Genomic DNA, 12,531 nt, shown 5'->3' on the forward strand with positions numbered 1-12,531 from the left:
GGTTTATATTTCCCCAAATTAAGTGATTTTTGGGTTCCAAACGGATTATAAATTACCTTCTGTTTTAACCTATTTTTCTGAATATCCATTTCTGATTGATTGGGTTCTAAATCTCCAAGGACACTAACCTCTCCATTTTGATTGTCATGTAGCATCCTTGTATTCTGAAAGAGTGTCTTCAGTCTGCAGAATTGTAGAAAATGAGTAAGTCAAATTCTTTAAGACAAATATTTAATAATTATTTAAAGAGAGATTATGTCTATCATACAAAATAAACAAACCTATAAATTATGAACCTCTCCTATTTATTCCAGTATAATAGTTTGAGAGCATACTTATTAAATTATAATCTTAAATGAGTAACATAAAACAATTGTGATACATATGATACAGACATCATATTGTAACGATGAAAGGTTCTTATAATTAAAGTATTATTAACATCCGCTTAAGATTGTTAGTATCAAACGTTACCCTATTATTAAATATCAGCTATAAAGCAGAGATCAGTATCAAAGGTGAAGAAGGAAAGTATAATATATGTGGGTGTTTCGAAAAGACAGAAAAATACCATTCGGAGCCTACTGACCACAGTCTACAGGAAGAAAAGAAATCATTCAAAATAGAAAGAGAAACCAGAAGGAAAAATCTGGTCAGAGTGGAAAGGAAAGGGGCAGGGCTTTAGAAGAAAGGACACTGGAGAGATAAGGTGTAACAGTCTCTTCAAGTCTGTTTTAAGAAGAGATCTTTGCCAGCACAATTTAATAAAATGAGAAGAATCCAAAACAATGCAGAGAAAGACAGTGACATGAGGGAAAATAAACACTGAGGAGAATCAGAGAAAAAACTTCATTCAGTTTGCAGCAAGGGCACGCCACGTGCGGGCTTCCCAGATGTTGGGAAACTTCCATTATTATCTGAGTGAGACGATTACTCATCTCATTCTTCTTTAGGTTATACATCTGGTTTGGTATGTATGACATGTTTTATAACTGAAAAAAGTAGAAAGAACACAGAAGCCAAATCAATAACACTTCTGATGATGTTAAACAAAACCACAGATAGGTTTTTAGACATTAAACTGTTAGAATGCCGAAGAGAAGAACACTACTAAAGGAAGGAAAGATTACCAAAGAGAGCAAAGACATCTTGCAGAAATAAAGATTCAAGGGAGACCAGGAAGAGCGCAGTTGACAGTATATGCAAAAGACACTGTCATTACAGTTACAGGAATCATTAAAGAGTAGGTATAACATTTTGGCATTCACACAAGTTTGATTGTGCTGTGAGTTTCTGAAGTAAATTTTTAAGTAGGATAATGTGTTTAACTATGAAAATTACAGATATGAAATACATTTGTACTTAGGTTTTCATCAAGGAAGAGTTATAGTTAAATAGTAATTAATGGTTGACATGATCTGAAATATCAAAACCTTACCTGGTAACCTCTTTCTCTAATCCATCATTTGTCTTCTTGTGTTGATTCAAATCATATTGCAGAGATTCTGTTAACTTCTTATAGTACTCTAATTGTTTCTTTCCATCCTGAGACTTTGAAAAACATTTTTAAAGAAAGTTAGTTTTGAAAATCTAGAGATTCACTTTTCTTTCTCTAAAAGATTATTCCTCATGAGTTCATTAGTAATATGTGTAGACAGGTGTATAAAATGTAGTTTATAAACCTGATGCCAGTAAGGACAGATTTCAAAAACAATGACTTTTCTTAAAACAGCTCAAATTGATTTTACAGTGTCATCATTGGTTTCCTGGAATTTAAATTGCCAAACTTTCTTAAAAACAGAGGTTTTCACATGTAAAAATACTAAGTGTTAAACCTGATTTAAATAGTGGCTTATTTACATTTCGGTTTGTAGAAATGCCTCCAGAGACATTTTCATCTACAGCTCAAGATTTTCCAGGGTTTATGGAATCACATTTTTCTACGATAATCACTGAAACTTCCCTGCAGTCCACCTTACATTATTGTGATCATCTGACGTGAGCATCAGATGAAGACTCTCATTCTCTGTAAGCGTTCTTCCATAGGTTTCAATTTCTCCGTTTCTAGTAAATATTTTTCTCTTTAACTAAAGTTCATCTCCTCTATGTTATATGAAAACAAAACTGTTTCTTGATTCCTGTGACTTTTTCTGTCATCCTGTTTTTCTCCTTGGACTCTAACCCTCTTTAATGTGTGGCCTCATCCCCAGGTCCATATTTTCGCCACTTATTCTCTTCTTTTACAGAAGAATCTGACTTTCTGCCCTTATAACTGCGCTAAAACAGTTTTCAGGGTCATCTCTTTCTTTAGTCCTTATCCTGCTTTACTTCTTCGCAGCAACTGATGAGGATGCCCACACCCTTTCTGTGGTCTTCTCAGCCCAACTCTTTTCTAAACAGCAGCCCTGATAGTCAGTCCTTGACCCTTTTCTATTCCTCTTTTTAAATGCTCTCAGCTTCCTACATCCCAGTGCTTCAAACCACATTCCCTCATCTACAGTGGCAGCCCTCACCCCCTTACTGAGGTCTTCTGTACGTTCCTTTTTCCCCTCGAGTCCCTCATAGACAGCGCCCTCAACCACACACTCATAAACCATGACTTGCTATGGATCGGCTCATCTTGTACATTTTACGGGGATTCTTACCACTGTTACTGTGAGCGTAGCGTTATTTTCAGATCTTGGCAGCTCCTCACCCTTAGGATGCTGACCAGCATACTTTGTCCTGCTTTTCTCTCAGAATGCATAAGTTTTTCATAAGCTTCACATTGTCCGCTATTCACCTTTCCATGTTTGTTTGCTCTTTTGAATAACTTCCTATTCCTTGGGACCTGACCTGACCTGACCTGACCTATGGAAGTGTTCTGAAATTCCTTTCACAAGTACACCCCTTATCTTGTTGGAAGGCTTGTCAGCTGGAACTACCCTTTCTTCCCAGTCCAGATGCTTCCTCTCAACATTGTGTGAATCAAATATCTTAACCCCGGTAATATCTCACCTGGGGGGAATCCTGAGATGAGAGTCTTCTAGAGAAAGAGGGCTATTGATTGAATTCGTTGAAACCTGTCGTAATTAAACTTTTGATTTACACGGTAGAGCTTATGGTGGCTGATAATTCTGTGGCGATGCTAATTACTTCCCCTAGGAATCTATAGTCGCTCATTATTTTGGTATTGTAAGGGACTGTTAGCATGAGAACTGCTACTTTAGCATAAGAACTGCTACCTTAAAGTTAAGATAGGGTTAACAGCCCTGAGCTTAAAATAACCTAATGGCCTAATTGTTATGTGAGACCAGATGCCTAACAGCTTATCTCCTGTTCTCTGAAGAAGCAATGGAGGCTTTTGTAGTTTATCTATAAACTAACTCTTTGAAGCACAGCTCAACGTGCACTCTCTAAGCATAGCTCAACCTGCACTCCCTAAGACTGAAAAAAATTACTTAATGCCTTAGCTATGTGAGAATTGTAGGTTAACCTGTACTCCCTAAAACTACGGAAAATTACTGAGTGCCTTAGAAACGATATAAAAACCCTTAGCTTTAAGGGCTGGGGGTCCTTGTTAAAACCCGCTGCGTCGGGCAGAGACGGGGACCCCAGCTAGCTGGAAATAAACCTCGCTGTGTAACTTGCATTATCGTGTCCTCTGTCTGTCTGAGGGGGGGCGATTCCAGGACTTAACAGTATAAGCTTAATCAGTTTTAGGTATGCTTACAATAAATTTTTCGATTTTTTGACATTCAGTATTATTTTACATTAATTTCATGTGTACTGCACAGTGGTTAGAATTTATATAATTTAAGAAAGTGATCCCCCTGACTCGTGCAGCACCCACCTGGCACTGTACGGAGTTATTGTGACAGTATTAACTATATTCCCTATGCTTTACATTACATCCCCATGACTATTTAGGAACTACCAATTTGTACTTCTTACTGCCTTCACCTTTAGCACCCTGCTCCTAACTCCTCTCCCATCTATCACCCTAAATTATCGCGTACTCATCTGATGCCATGCGTTGCTATTACAATATTATTAATATATTCCTTATACTATACCCTGGATCTCCATGACTAGTTTGTAACAACCAATTTGTACTTTTTAATCTCTCCCCTTTTAACCCACTTCACGAACCCCCTTCCAGCTGGCAACCAACAAACTATTCTTTGTATGTATGAGTTTTTTTTCTGTTTGTTCTGTTCTTAAATTCCACTGATAAGCAAAATCACATTGCATCTGTATTTCTCAATTTGACACACTCCACTCAGCACAACACCCTCCAGGTCCATCCATACCGCCACAGATGACCAGAACCCATTTCCTTCCATGGCCAAGCAATATTCCATTGCATGTATGTATCATCTCTTCTTCATCCATTCATCCATTGATAGGCCGCATGCACATCTTGGCCATTGTAAGGAATCCTGCAGTGAACATACTGATGTACACATCGCCTCGAATTAGCATTTTTCGGTTTCTTTGGATAAATACTCTGAAGTGGGATATCTGGGTCATTCTTTGACTCTTGTGATAGCCTTTGTTTAAAAGTCTATATTGTGTGATATAAGCATTAGTCCCACAGCTTTTTAAATTTCATGTTGTTTTCGTGAAATATCTTTTTCCATCCCTTTATTTTCAGTCTCTGTGTCTTTTGATCTGAAGCCAGTCTATCGTAGGGAACATATGTAAGGATCTTATTTTCTTATCTTTCAGCCACCTTGCGTTTTGACTGGAGCATTTAATCCATTTACACGTAAAATAATTGTGCGTAGATACATAGTTACTGCTATTTTATGATTGATATTTTTGTTTTTCCTTTTTTGTTCCTTTTAAAGAAGTCCCTCTAATGTTCCTTATAATACTGGTTTGGTACTGATGAACTCCTTTAGTTTTTGTTTTGTTTTGTTTTTTCCTCCAGAAAGCTCTTTATCTGTCCTATGACACTTAATTATAGCTTTGCTGGGTAGACAAATCTTAGCTGTAGGCATGTCTTCATCACTTTGAATATTTCTGCCAATCCCTTCAGGCCCACGAAGTTGCTCTTGAGAAATCAGCTGCTACTCTTATGGGTGCTCCTTTACAGATTACTAAGAGCCTTTTTCTTGCTGTTTTCAAAAGTCTTTATTTGCATCTAAACTTTGGCATTTTAATTTTGACGTATCTTGGTATGGGCCTGTTTGGGCTCATCTTCTTTGAAACTCTGTGATTTCTGGGCTTATATGTCCATTTCCTTCACCAAGTTAGGGAAGTTTTCAGACATTATTTCTTCAAGTACATTTTGAACCCCTTCATTTCTTTCTTCTTCTCGTACTACCCGTATGATGAGACTGTTGTTATGCTTGACATTCTCAGAGTTCCCTTAAGCTATCCTCATAGTTTGGATTCTTTTTGCTGGTCTCATTGGGTAGTCTCTGCTACCATAGCTTCTAAATCGCTCATGCGATTCTCTGCTTCATCTAATCAGTTTTCATTCCCTTGAAGACATTCGCTTTTTCAGTTATTTTATTCTTCACTTATGACTGGTTCAATTTTTTTGTTTTCTATCTTCATTTTTGTGTTTCCTATCTGTTAGTTGAAGTTCTCCTTGAGGTCACTGAGCATCCTAACAACCAGTGTTTGGAACTCTGCATCTGCTAGATTGCTCTTCTCTATCTTGCTCAGTATTTTTCTGGAGGTTTGCTCTGTTCTTTTATTTGGCATACGTTTCTTTGACTCCCCATTTTGGCTTCCTCCCAGTGTTTGTTTCTATGTATTTGGTAGGGCTGCTGTGTCTCCCAGACCTATTGGAGTGTCCTCATGTAGTAGGTGTCCTGTGGGGCCCAGTGGCACGTACTAGCTGTTAACTAGAGCCGGGTGCTATAGGAGTGTCCTTTGTGTGGGTTGTCTGTACTCTCACGTTGTAGTGCAGCCTTGGTTGCTGTTGGCATGTCAATGGGAGGTATTGATTGTCAGACTGTTTGGTTGAGGACTGACCATGACTACAGTGGAGGAGCTGTTTTTGCAGGGGCTGCCCCTATAGAGCAGGATTCGCTGTAGCATGGCACTGGTGTCTACCCTGTATACACTTTGGTTGTATCTTCCTGGCAGGCACCCCGGTGATGCTCCCGCTCTGTCCAAAGATGGCCTCCAAGTACGTCAGCCCTAGGGACTCCTGGAAGCGGCCCGGCCACAGGCCTAGTTCAGCTGCAGCCTGTGTCCTGCCCAGGGCTACCTAGCTTGACCACAAAGCAGGATGCAGATGGCTGCCACCCGCACCAGCTTTGGAGGTGCCTGAAGAGTTCCAGTTGTGAACCACAGCCAGCTTCCACTAGTGCCATCTTGGGTCTGCACAGCAAGAGGTAAAGGTCAGCTGAAGCCACACACTGCTTGTTTGGGTTTTGTGAAAATTTGAGAGGTTTTAGGAAAGTCTGCAGCACGAGCCAAGACAGGATTTTTTTTTTTTTTTTTTGGAAACACCACTGGAAGCAGCTTGGATTTGCTCCCTAGTTAGGTGGGGCAGGTTCTCAGGGATTCACCAGGGTGGGATGGACATTGTTAGCCACGTTGATGTAGACTCAAGAGATGGCGGCTCCCATGTCTCACACCGCAACGGGTGATGGATCAGTTCAGAAAGAATGGATTCTACAAGCACCTCTGTGTGGGAGAAAGCTCCCTTCCAGCCGTCAACCTAAAGCCAGAAAACGTATTTCCTTTCCTTATGTCCCTGACATCTTTTGAACTACTGCCCAGAGTTGGAGCTCAGAGCAAGTGAGTCCCTCAGTTAGTAATCCCATTCCCAAGTCCTTTAAGAGAATTGACTGGGACTCTAGCCATCCTTCATCTCACCCAGCCACTGGTTTCCACACCCAGAAGTTATGGGGACATCTCTCTCCAGCACTGGAATCCTGGGCTAGGATGCCTGGTGTGGAGCTGGGACCACTTGCACCTCCAGGTGGACCACCGCATCCACGATATCCCTCCCGATTTTTAACAGTCAAACAGGGGTCTGGCATCAGCTTGTTCTGTTTTTCTGCCCCTCCTACCAGTTTCGAGGTGACTTCTTCTGTATGTCCTTAGTGGTAGGACGACTTTGGTTGAACTAGACTTCAGGTGATGCTCAGTGATGATTGTTCTGTAGTTTAGTTGTAATTTTGATGTGGTCATGAGAGGAGGCAAGCATGGCATTTACCTACTCTGCTATCTAGACCACAAATCCCCAATTTTTCAATTTTTGATACTTCAATAGATTTCTTTATAAAACTGCCATGTGACAACTCCTGGAACTACCATTCACGTAAGACTCCTTTTCAACACATTATCATGTCACTCATATGAAAAGTATGCTAACGTAATGTGACTTAATTGACAAGAAGTCTAGACAAAAATTTTTTTCAAAGTTTCTTTGGCCACAAAAAGGACCATCAGCACAATCTTCTGTTTCCCTTGATGGGCATGTCTGTCTAATGAAATTGCTTAGACCTGGCTACTGTGACTGAAATACACCAGCTGGAAGGTACATCTACGTCATTGGTCCACCACAGGGGTCACAATGCGATCTTAGGATGGGAAATCCTAGGGAGCCTCTCCTCCAGAGGACAGGAGGATGTCAGGGGAATGTTGTTCTGCTTAGGAAACAGTGATACAGTTTTCCCTGTCCATCGGGAAATTGTCATCCTGGATGACACATCAATCTTTTCTGACATCGAACTGTTAAATCTTTAAAAGCGTATGATTAACTCAAGTGAATGGAAAAAGATTAGTTTCTAAACTTGCAAAGCTAGGAGCACTATGTTACTATGTAAGGCCTTGATTGGACATTCATTTCTACTTTTACACTTGCATCTGTTTTCTTTTTCAAAATCCAACAAAGAGAAAAGTATATTCTTTTCAGGAAACATTTGCACAATGACCCAGTATTCTTTAATGATGAAGAAAACAAATTAGAACATTAAAAGTAATTTGTTCTCCAAATCTCACTAAAGGGTTTACATTTCAAGGGAAATTCAGAATTCTGGATCAAATCCTTACTCAAATGCCTGGACTCAAACAGATATTTGTAGTCCGATGTTTGTGACAGCATAATTAGCAACAGCCAAAAGTTGGAAAAACCCAAATGTTGGACAAACGAAACGATAAATGAAACGTGGTATACATCAAATATTGCCTTTAGACTATCGCAATCTTTTTTTATAAAATTCTTACCACAAAAATCATTAATTTTATGAACTGAGATTTCTTTCTCTGTGGAGAGGAATTACATTACTCCCAGCAAGTAGTATCAACATGGATACGGTACTTTTATTAACGAGACTGTTCTTATTGTCTAAAATAGTATTATATGCTACTATGACAGACATAAAAATTCCTTTGCAGTATGACAGAAATGAAGAGACTAACTTACCAAGCTTGTACCTGACAGGTTCCTGTGAAGGTGTTCGATTATGCCCTCTAGCTTTTTATTTATCGTTTTTATGACAGCATTTTGAGTTTCAAGCCTAAAGTGAATATTTTGACATAATTATTCTCACACATTGACTTTAAAGCATACCACATAATCTCTGAACAAATATCTGAAGGTGCAACTACATAAAATCTTACAAATTCAAAAGCGCATGATTTGGCAATTGTGCCATTTTTCTAGTTGTGAATTGTGGACAATGTGCAAAAGTAGAGATAATGTACACAAATTACTCTTTTCAAGGTAGCTCAAAGCTGACATTTTGACCCAGCTTCACACTCATGTGTTTATTGTTATAACTGATCTAATTGTCATAATACACTACACGTCTGCTTTATAAATACTCAAGGTACTTTCTGTGCTGCTTTAAATTATACCTTTGCACATGATCTTGGATCTTCTCGGTACATTGCGCATCCTCTGCATGTCGGGCACTTGCTTCTTGCTGCTAAAATAAAGAAAAAGTGATGTTGAAGTACTGATGATCTATGACATCTGACAATTAAGTTCGCAAACTTGTTGCATGATGTTGCTCCCCTTTTTTTTTTATATGTGTGAGGGATTGTTCATTATGAATTTCTACCAACTGGACAAACAGTTAACCAAGTTTACTCTTTGGAAGTGCTGAAACGGTTGTGTGAAAAAGTTAAGACGGCCTGAACTTTTAGCCAACGACTCATTGCTCTTGTATCACGACAATGCACCAGCTCACATGGCGCTGTCCGTGAGGGAGATTTTAGCCTGTAAACAAATAACTGTATTACAACACCCTCCCTACTCACCTGATCTGGGCCCCAATGACTAAATATGTCATTACCCAAAGATAAAGAAAATATGGAAAGGAAGACTATTTGATGACATTCAGGACATCAAGGGTAATATGATGACAGCAATGATGGCCATTCCAGAAAAAGAGTTCCCAAATTGCTTTGAACTGTGAACTAGGTGGTGGCAGCGGTGCATAGCTTCCCAAAGGGACCTTTGTGACTGTAGTGATAGTCAGCAAGGAGGTATGTAGCACTTTTTCTAGAATGAGTTCTCACACTTAATTATCATACCTTGTAGTACAAATGACCTGAGAAGTCACACATACTGTATTCCAAGCATCCCATCAACTCTAATTTTAAATATTCACGTACGTGAATTACCAGCCTATTCCAGGGAGTTTGAAAGCTAACAGGCTACTCTTGGGGGCAGTCAGACAGTTCATGGAATAGTTTGAGGGGCAGTAATTAAACAAGAGCAAAATGCCTGGGCTTTTATCCCAAGTCCATCAGTTATTAGCTGGGTGACCTTGAGCAAAATACTTAAATTTTTTGGATCTCAGTTTCTTCATGTATAAAATGAGACAATAGTGGCATCTACCTCACTGGGATATGGGGAAGATTAAATTAGGGAACATATGTAATAGAAAAGGACACGGCACACAGTAAAATCAAAGGGTTTGCAGTTAGCATTATTAGTGTTGCTGTATTTTAAGTTCTAATACAATTTGATATTTACATGGATGGGATGCCAATGGAAGTGGTCTGTTACACCAGTTACAGTGAAATCATTCATCAAACTATTGGCAATGTCAGCAAATGGGGAGCATTAAGCCCGGAATAGAACCCCAGTACTAAAATCCTTTTACCAATTCCACTAGCCAACAGTACATTTTCTCTGCTTGTAATAATTTATACGTTACTATGTCTCTGTACCACTCAGTGGGTAATGAGTAAGGACTGCAATGCAAATACCACCTCCTGGATTGAGCATACAATTTACATGACCATGAGAGGCAGGGTAAAGCCACTGACATGGAAATAACGGACTCTAGTGCCAAACCCAACTTCCCAAATCAATTCATTCCCAGCAACTGATTAGGTTGGGATGTGTTAGCAAGCACTCAGAAGAGTAGATGAAAGCACCATGCTCTGGCAGATCAGAAAAGGCATCCTCAGAACTGTACAGTAAGAACGTGCTATCAATCTGTACACCCTGTCTGGCTGCAGAGAGGAAGGGCTGGTTCCCTGTTATTTTATTTTTTTTATTTTCATGGAGGGGGGAAAACGACCATTTCATTGAACAATTTTCTATTAGATTCGTGCTTTCAATTTTATACATAATTGTGAGAAATACTTTCAGAATACAAGTTTAATTATATCAATGTCTCCAAGGGGAAGTATTGGTTTGGTATAAAATATTTAATTTTATCCTAACAACTGTTAAAGAAAACATTTTCAATTTATGCAAGGATAGGTGCCATCATATCAAATACTATTTCCCCTTAGACAAACTTATACTTAGAAAGACAGAATTCTCTTTCATGAAAAATTAAAACTATGTCAAATTTTGGGCTTGATTGCTCTGCACAGACTATCTGACAAGTTCTGAGGAACATGAGTTCAATGAGAATTGGAACAGTCAGAGAAAGCTTCACGGAGAGGTGAGACTGGGAGCGAGAAATCCGGGGGCAGGGAAATCAAAACATTGGCTCCCCCATAGCTTGTCAACTCGTGTTCATAGCAGAATTATTAACAGTCAAAAAGTGGAAACAACACAAAGTCCCATCAACTGATGAATGGGTAAGTATTTTGTCCACAAAGTGAAGTAATGTTGGGCAATAGGAAGAAATAGCTAACAATTGATATGTGCCACAACACGGTTGAACCCTGGAAATGAGATGTTACGTGAAAGAAGCCAGTCACAAAGGACCTCGTATCTTGTGATTCCATTTACATGAAACATCCAAAATAGGCAAATCTATAGAGACAGAAAGTAGATTGGTGGTTGCCTGAGGCTGGGAGAGACAGGAAGACGGGTGACAGCTAAGTGATGTGGGGTTTCTTTTGGGGGTCATGGAAATGTTCTATAATTGTGGTGATAGTTCCACAATTCTCTGAATGTAACAAGAGACATTGAATTGTATATTTTAAATGGCTGAAATATGATATGGGAATTGCATCCCAATGAAGATTAAAAAGAAAAAAAACAATAGTAAATCTAGATTATTTTCTTAATTCTCTATTGTGGGTGTGCATAATATAATGATCTACGTATTTCTATACTTTTAAAATATTTCTAAAATGAAAACAAAATGAAGGAAATGCCTACTTCAACTGGTTTGTATAATGAACTTTCTGTACAAGTCAGTCTGAAGTCCATGAAACATATGCCAATGCTGTAACCGTTCACAAAAGCGATGATAAGAAATAAGACAAATGTCTGAATTGTGCTAGTAAACATTATCTTCTGATCTTAAATGGCTGCTCATCGTGGTCATGGACCTATCACTACAAAAGATTGTTTAGTAGGAAAAAAGTCTCTCGATTTCTATGAGGAACTCTGCCTATTTCTCAACGTTACCAAGGGTATAGACTACAAACACATACAATGCAAATAGCAGGATGGAAGCCAGAATTTAAGGAAGAAGTGCATTATAAAGATAATAAAATTATAATAAATTAAGTACAAGGAAAACACAAAAGAGAGCTGCCTTGAAAATCAGCATCCTAAAACACTTTATATTAATCAACTATCGATGAACTGTTGACAGGTTACATTTCACACATACCTGACTTGGGAGTTGCTCTAATGTCTTGAAATCCTGCCTCTCAGCTTCTGAATTCATATGCTGATGTGATCTAACCTGCAGTGAAGCCTCTGACTTAGGCAGTTTTTTTATGGTGTCCGGTAGCTCTCGTTGAAGTTGTCTCCCAACCACCTAGGAAGATGATTCTGTTAGTGATTTTATAATCCCATCTATTAAATTACGTTAAAATTCGCTAACTCTAACATATTAATACAATACATAGCTTGAAAAAGATCACCCCACGCATCAGTTCACCTTCTTTTCTTCTTTTGGACAAATTCTGTTTACTGAATCTGGGTAAGACACAGAAGGTGTGATCCTGCTGCCCACTCACTATTACGTAGGTTACTTGAACAACAGATTCAGCCCCACTCTCCACTTCCCCTGATGAAGCTGCAAAGCTTAACAATCTCCTGACATCTCAAGGGGAGCTAGGTATGTCGGTGGGACTAGTGGTAGTCAATTCTACATTGTGGAATGTTTTCCCCCTTTTTTATCACAGGTTTAAATTGACTTCACAGGT

At 38.9% G+C, this 12,531-nt stretch overlaps 1 protein-coding gene and 1 long non-coding RNA gene across 3 annotated transcripts in view; one reads left to right on the forward strand and one right to left on the reverse strand.

Moving 5' to 3' along the window:
- LOC148759209 (uncharacterized) overlaps positions 1–12,531 on the forward strand; it is a 252,241-nt gene that overhangs the window by 32,820 nt on the left and 206,890 nt on the right. Inside the window, exon 3 of one of the 2 annotated variants that reach the window (XR_016023054.1) lies at positions 6,085–8,909. The exons of the other annotated variant lie outside the window; for it this stretch is intronic. This is a non-coding gene — a long non-coding RNA (uncharacterized LOC148759209). Of the gene's footprint in view, positions 1–6,084; positions 8,910–12,531 lie in introns of those variants that run through there. 2 annotated transcript variants of the gene reach the window in all.
- LOC148759210 (ankyrin repeat domain-containing protein 26-like) overlaps positions 1–12,531 on the reverse strand; it is a 35,283-nt gene that overhangs the window by 13,474 nt on the left and 9,278 nt on the right. Inside the window, exons 6-10 of the mRNA XM_088802421.1 lie at positions 11,991–12,140; positions 8,812–8,882; positions 8,378–8,471; positions 1,439–1,551; positions 129–183 (exon numbers count right to left, since the gene is read on the reverse strand). Of these exons, the coding sequence (XP_088658547.1) occupies positions 129–183; positions 1,439–1,551; positions 8,378–8,471; positions 8,812–8,882; positions 11,991–12,140 (483 nt within the window). The remainder of the gene's footprint in view (positions 1–128; positions 184–1,438; positions 1,552–8,377; positions 8,472–8,811; positions 8,883–11,990; positions 12,141–12,531) is intronic.

The sequence above is a fragment of the Rhinolophus sinicus genome, chromosome 1, assembly GCF_057876585.1.
Source record: "Rhinolophus sinicus isolate RSI-liver-muscle chromosome 1, RSI-T2T, whole genome shotgun sequence".
NCBI lineage: Eukaryota > Metazoa > Chordata > Mammalia > Chiroptera > Rhinolophidae > Rhinolophus > Rhinolophus sinicus.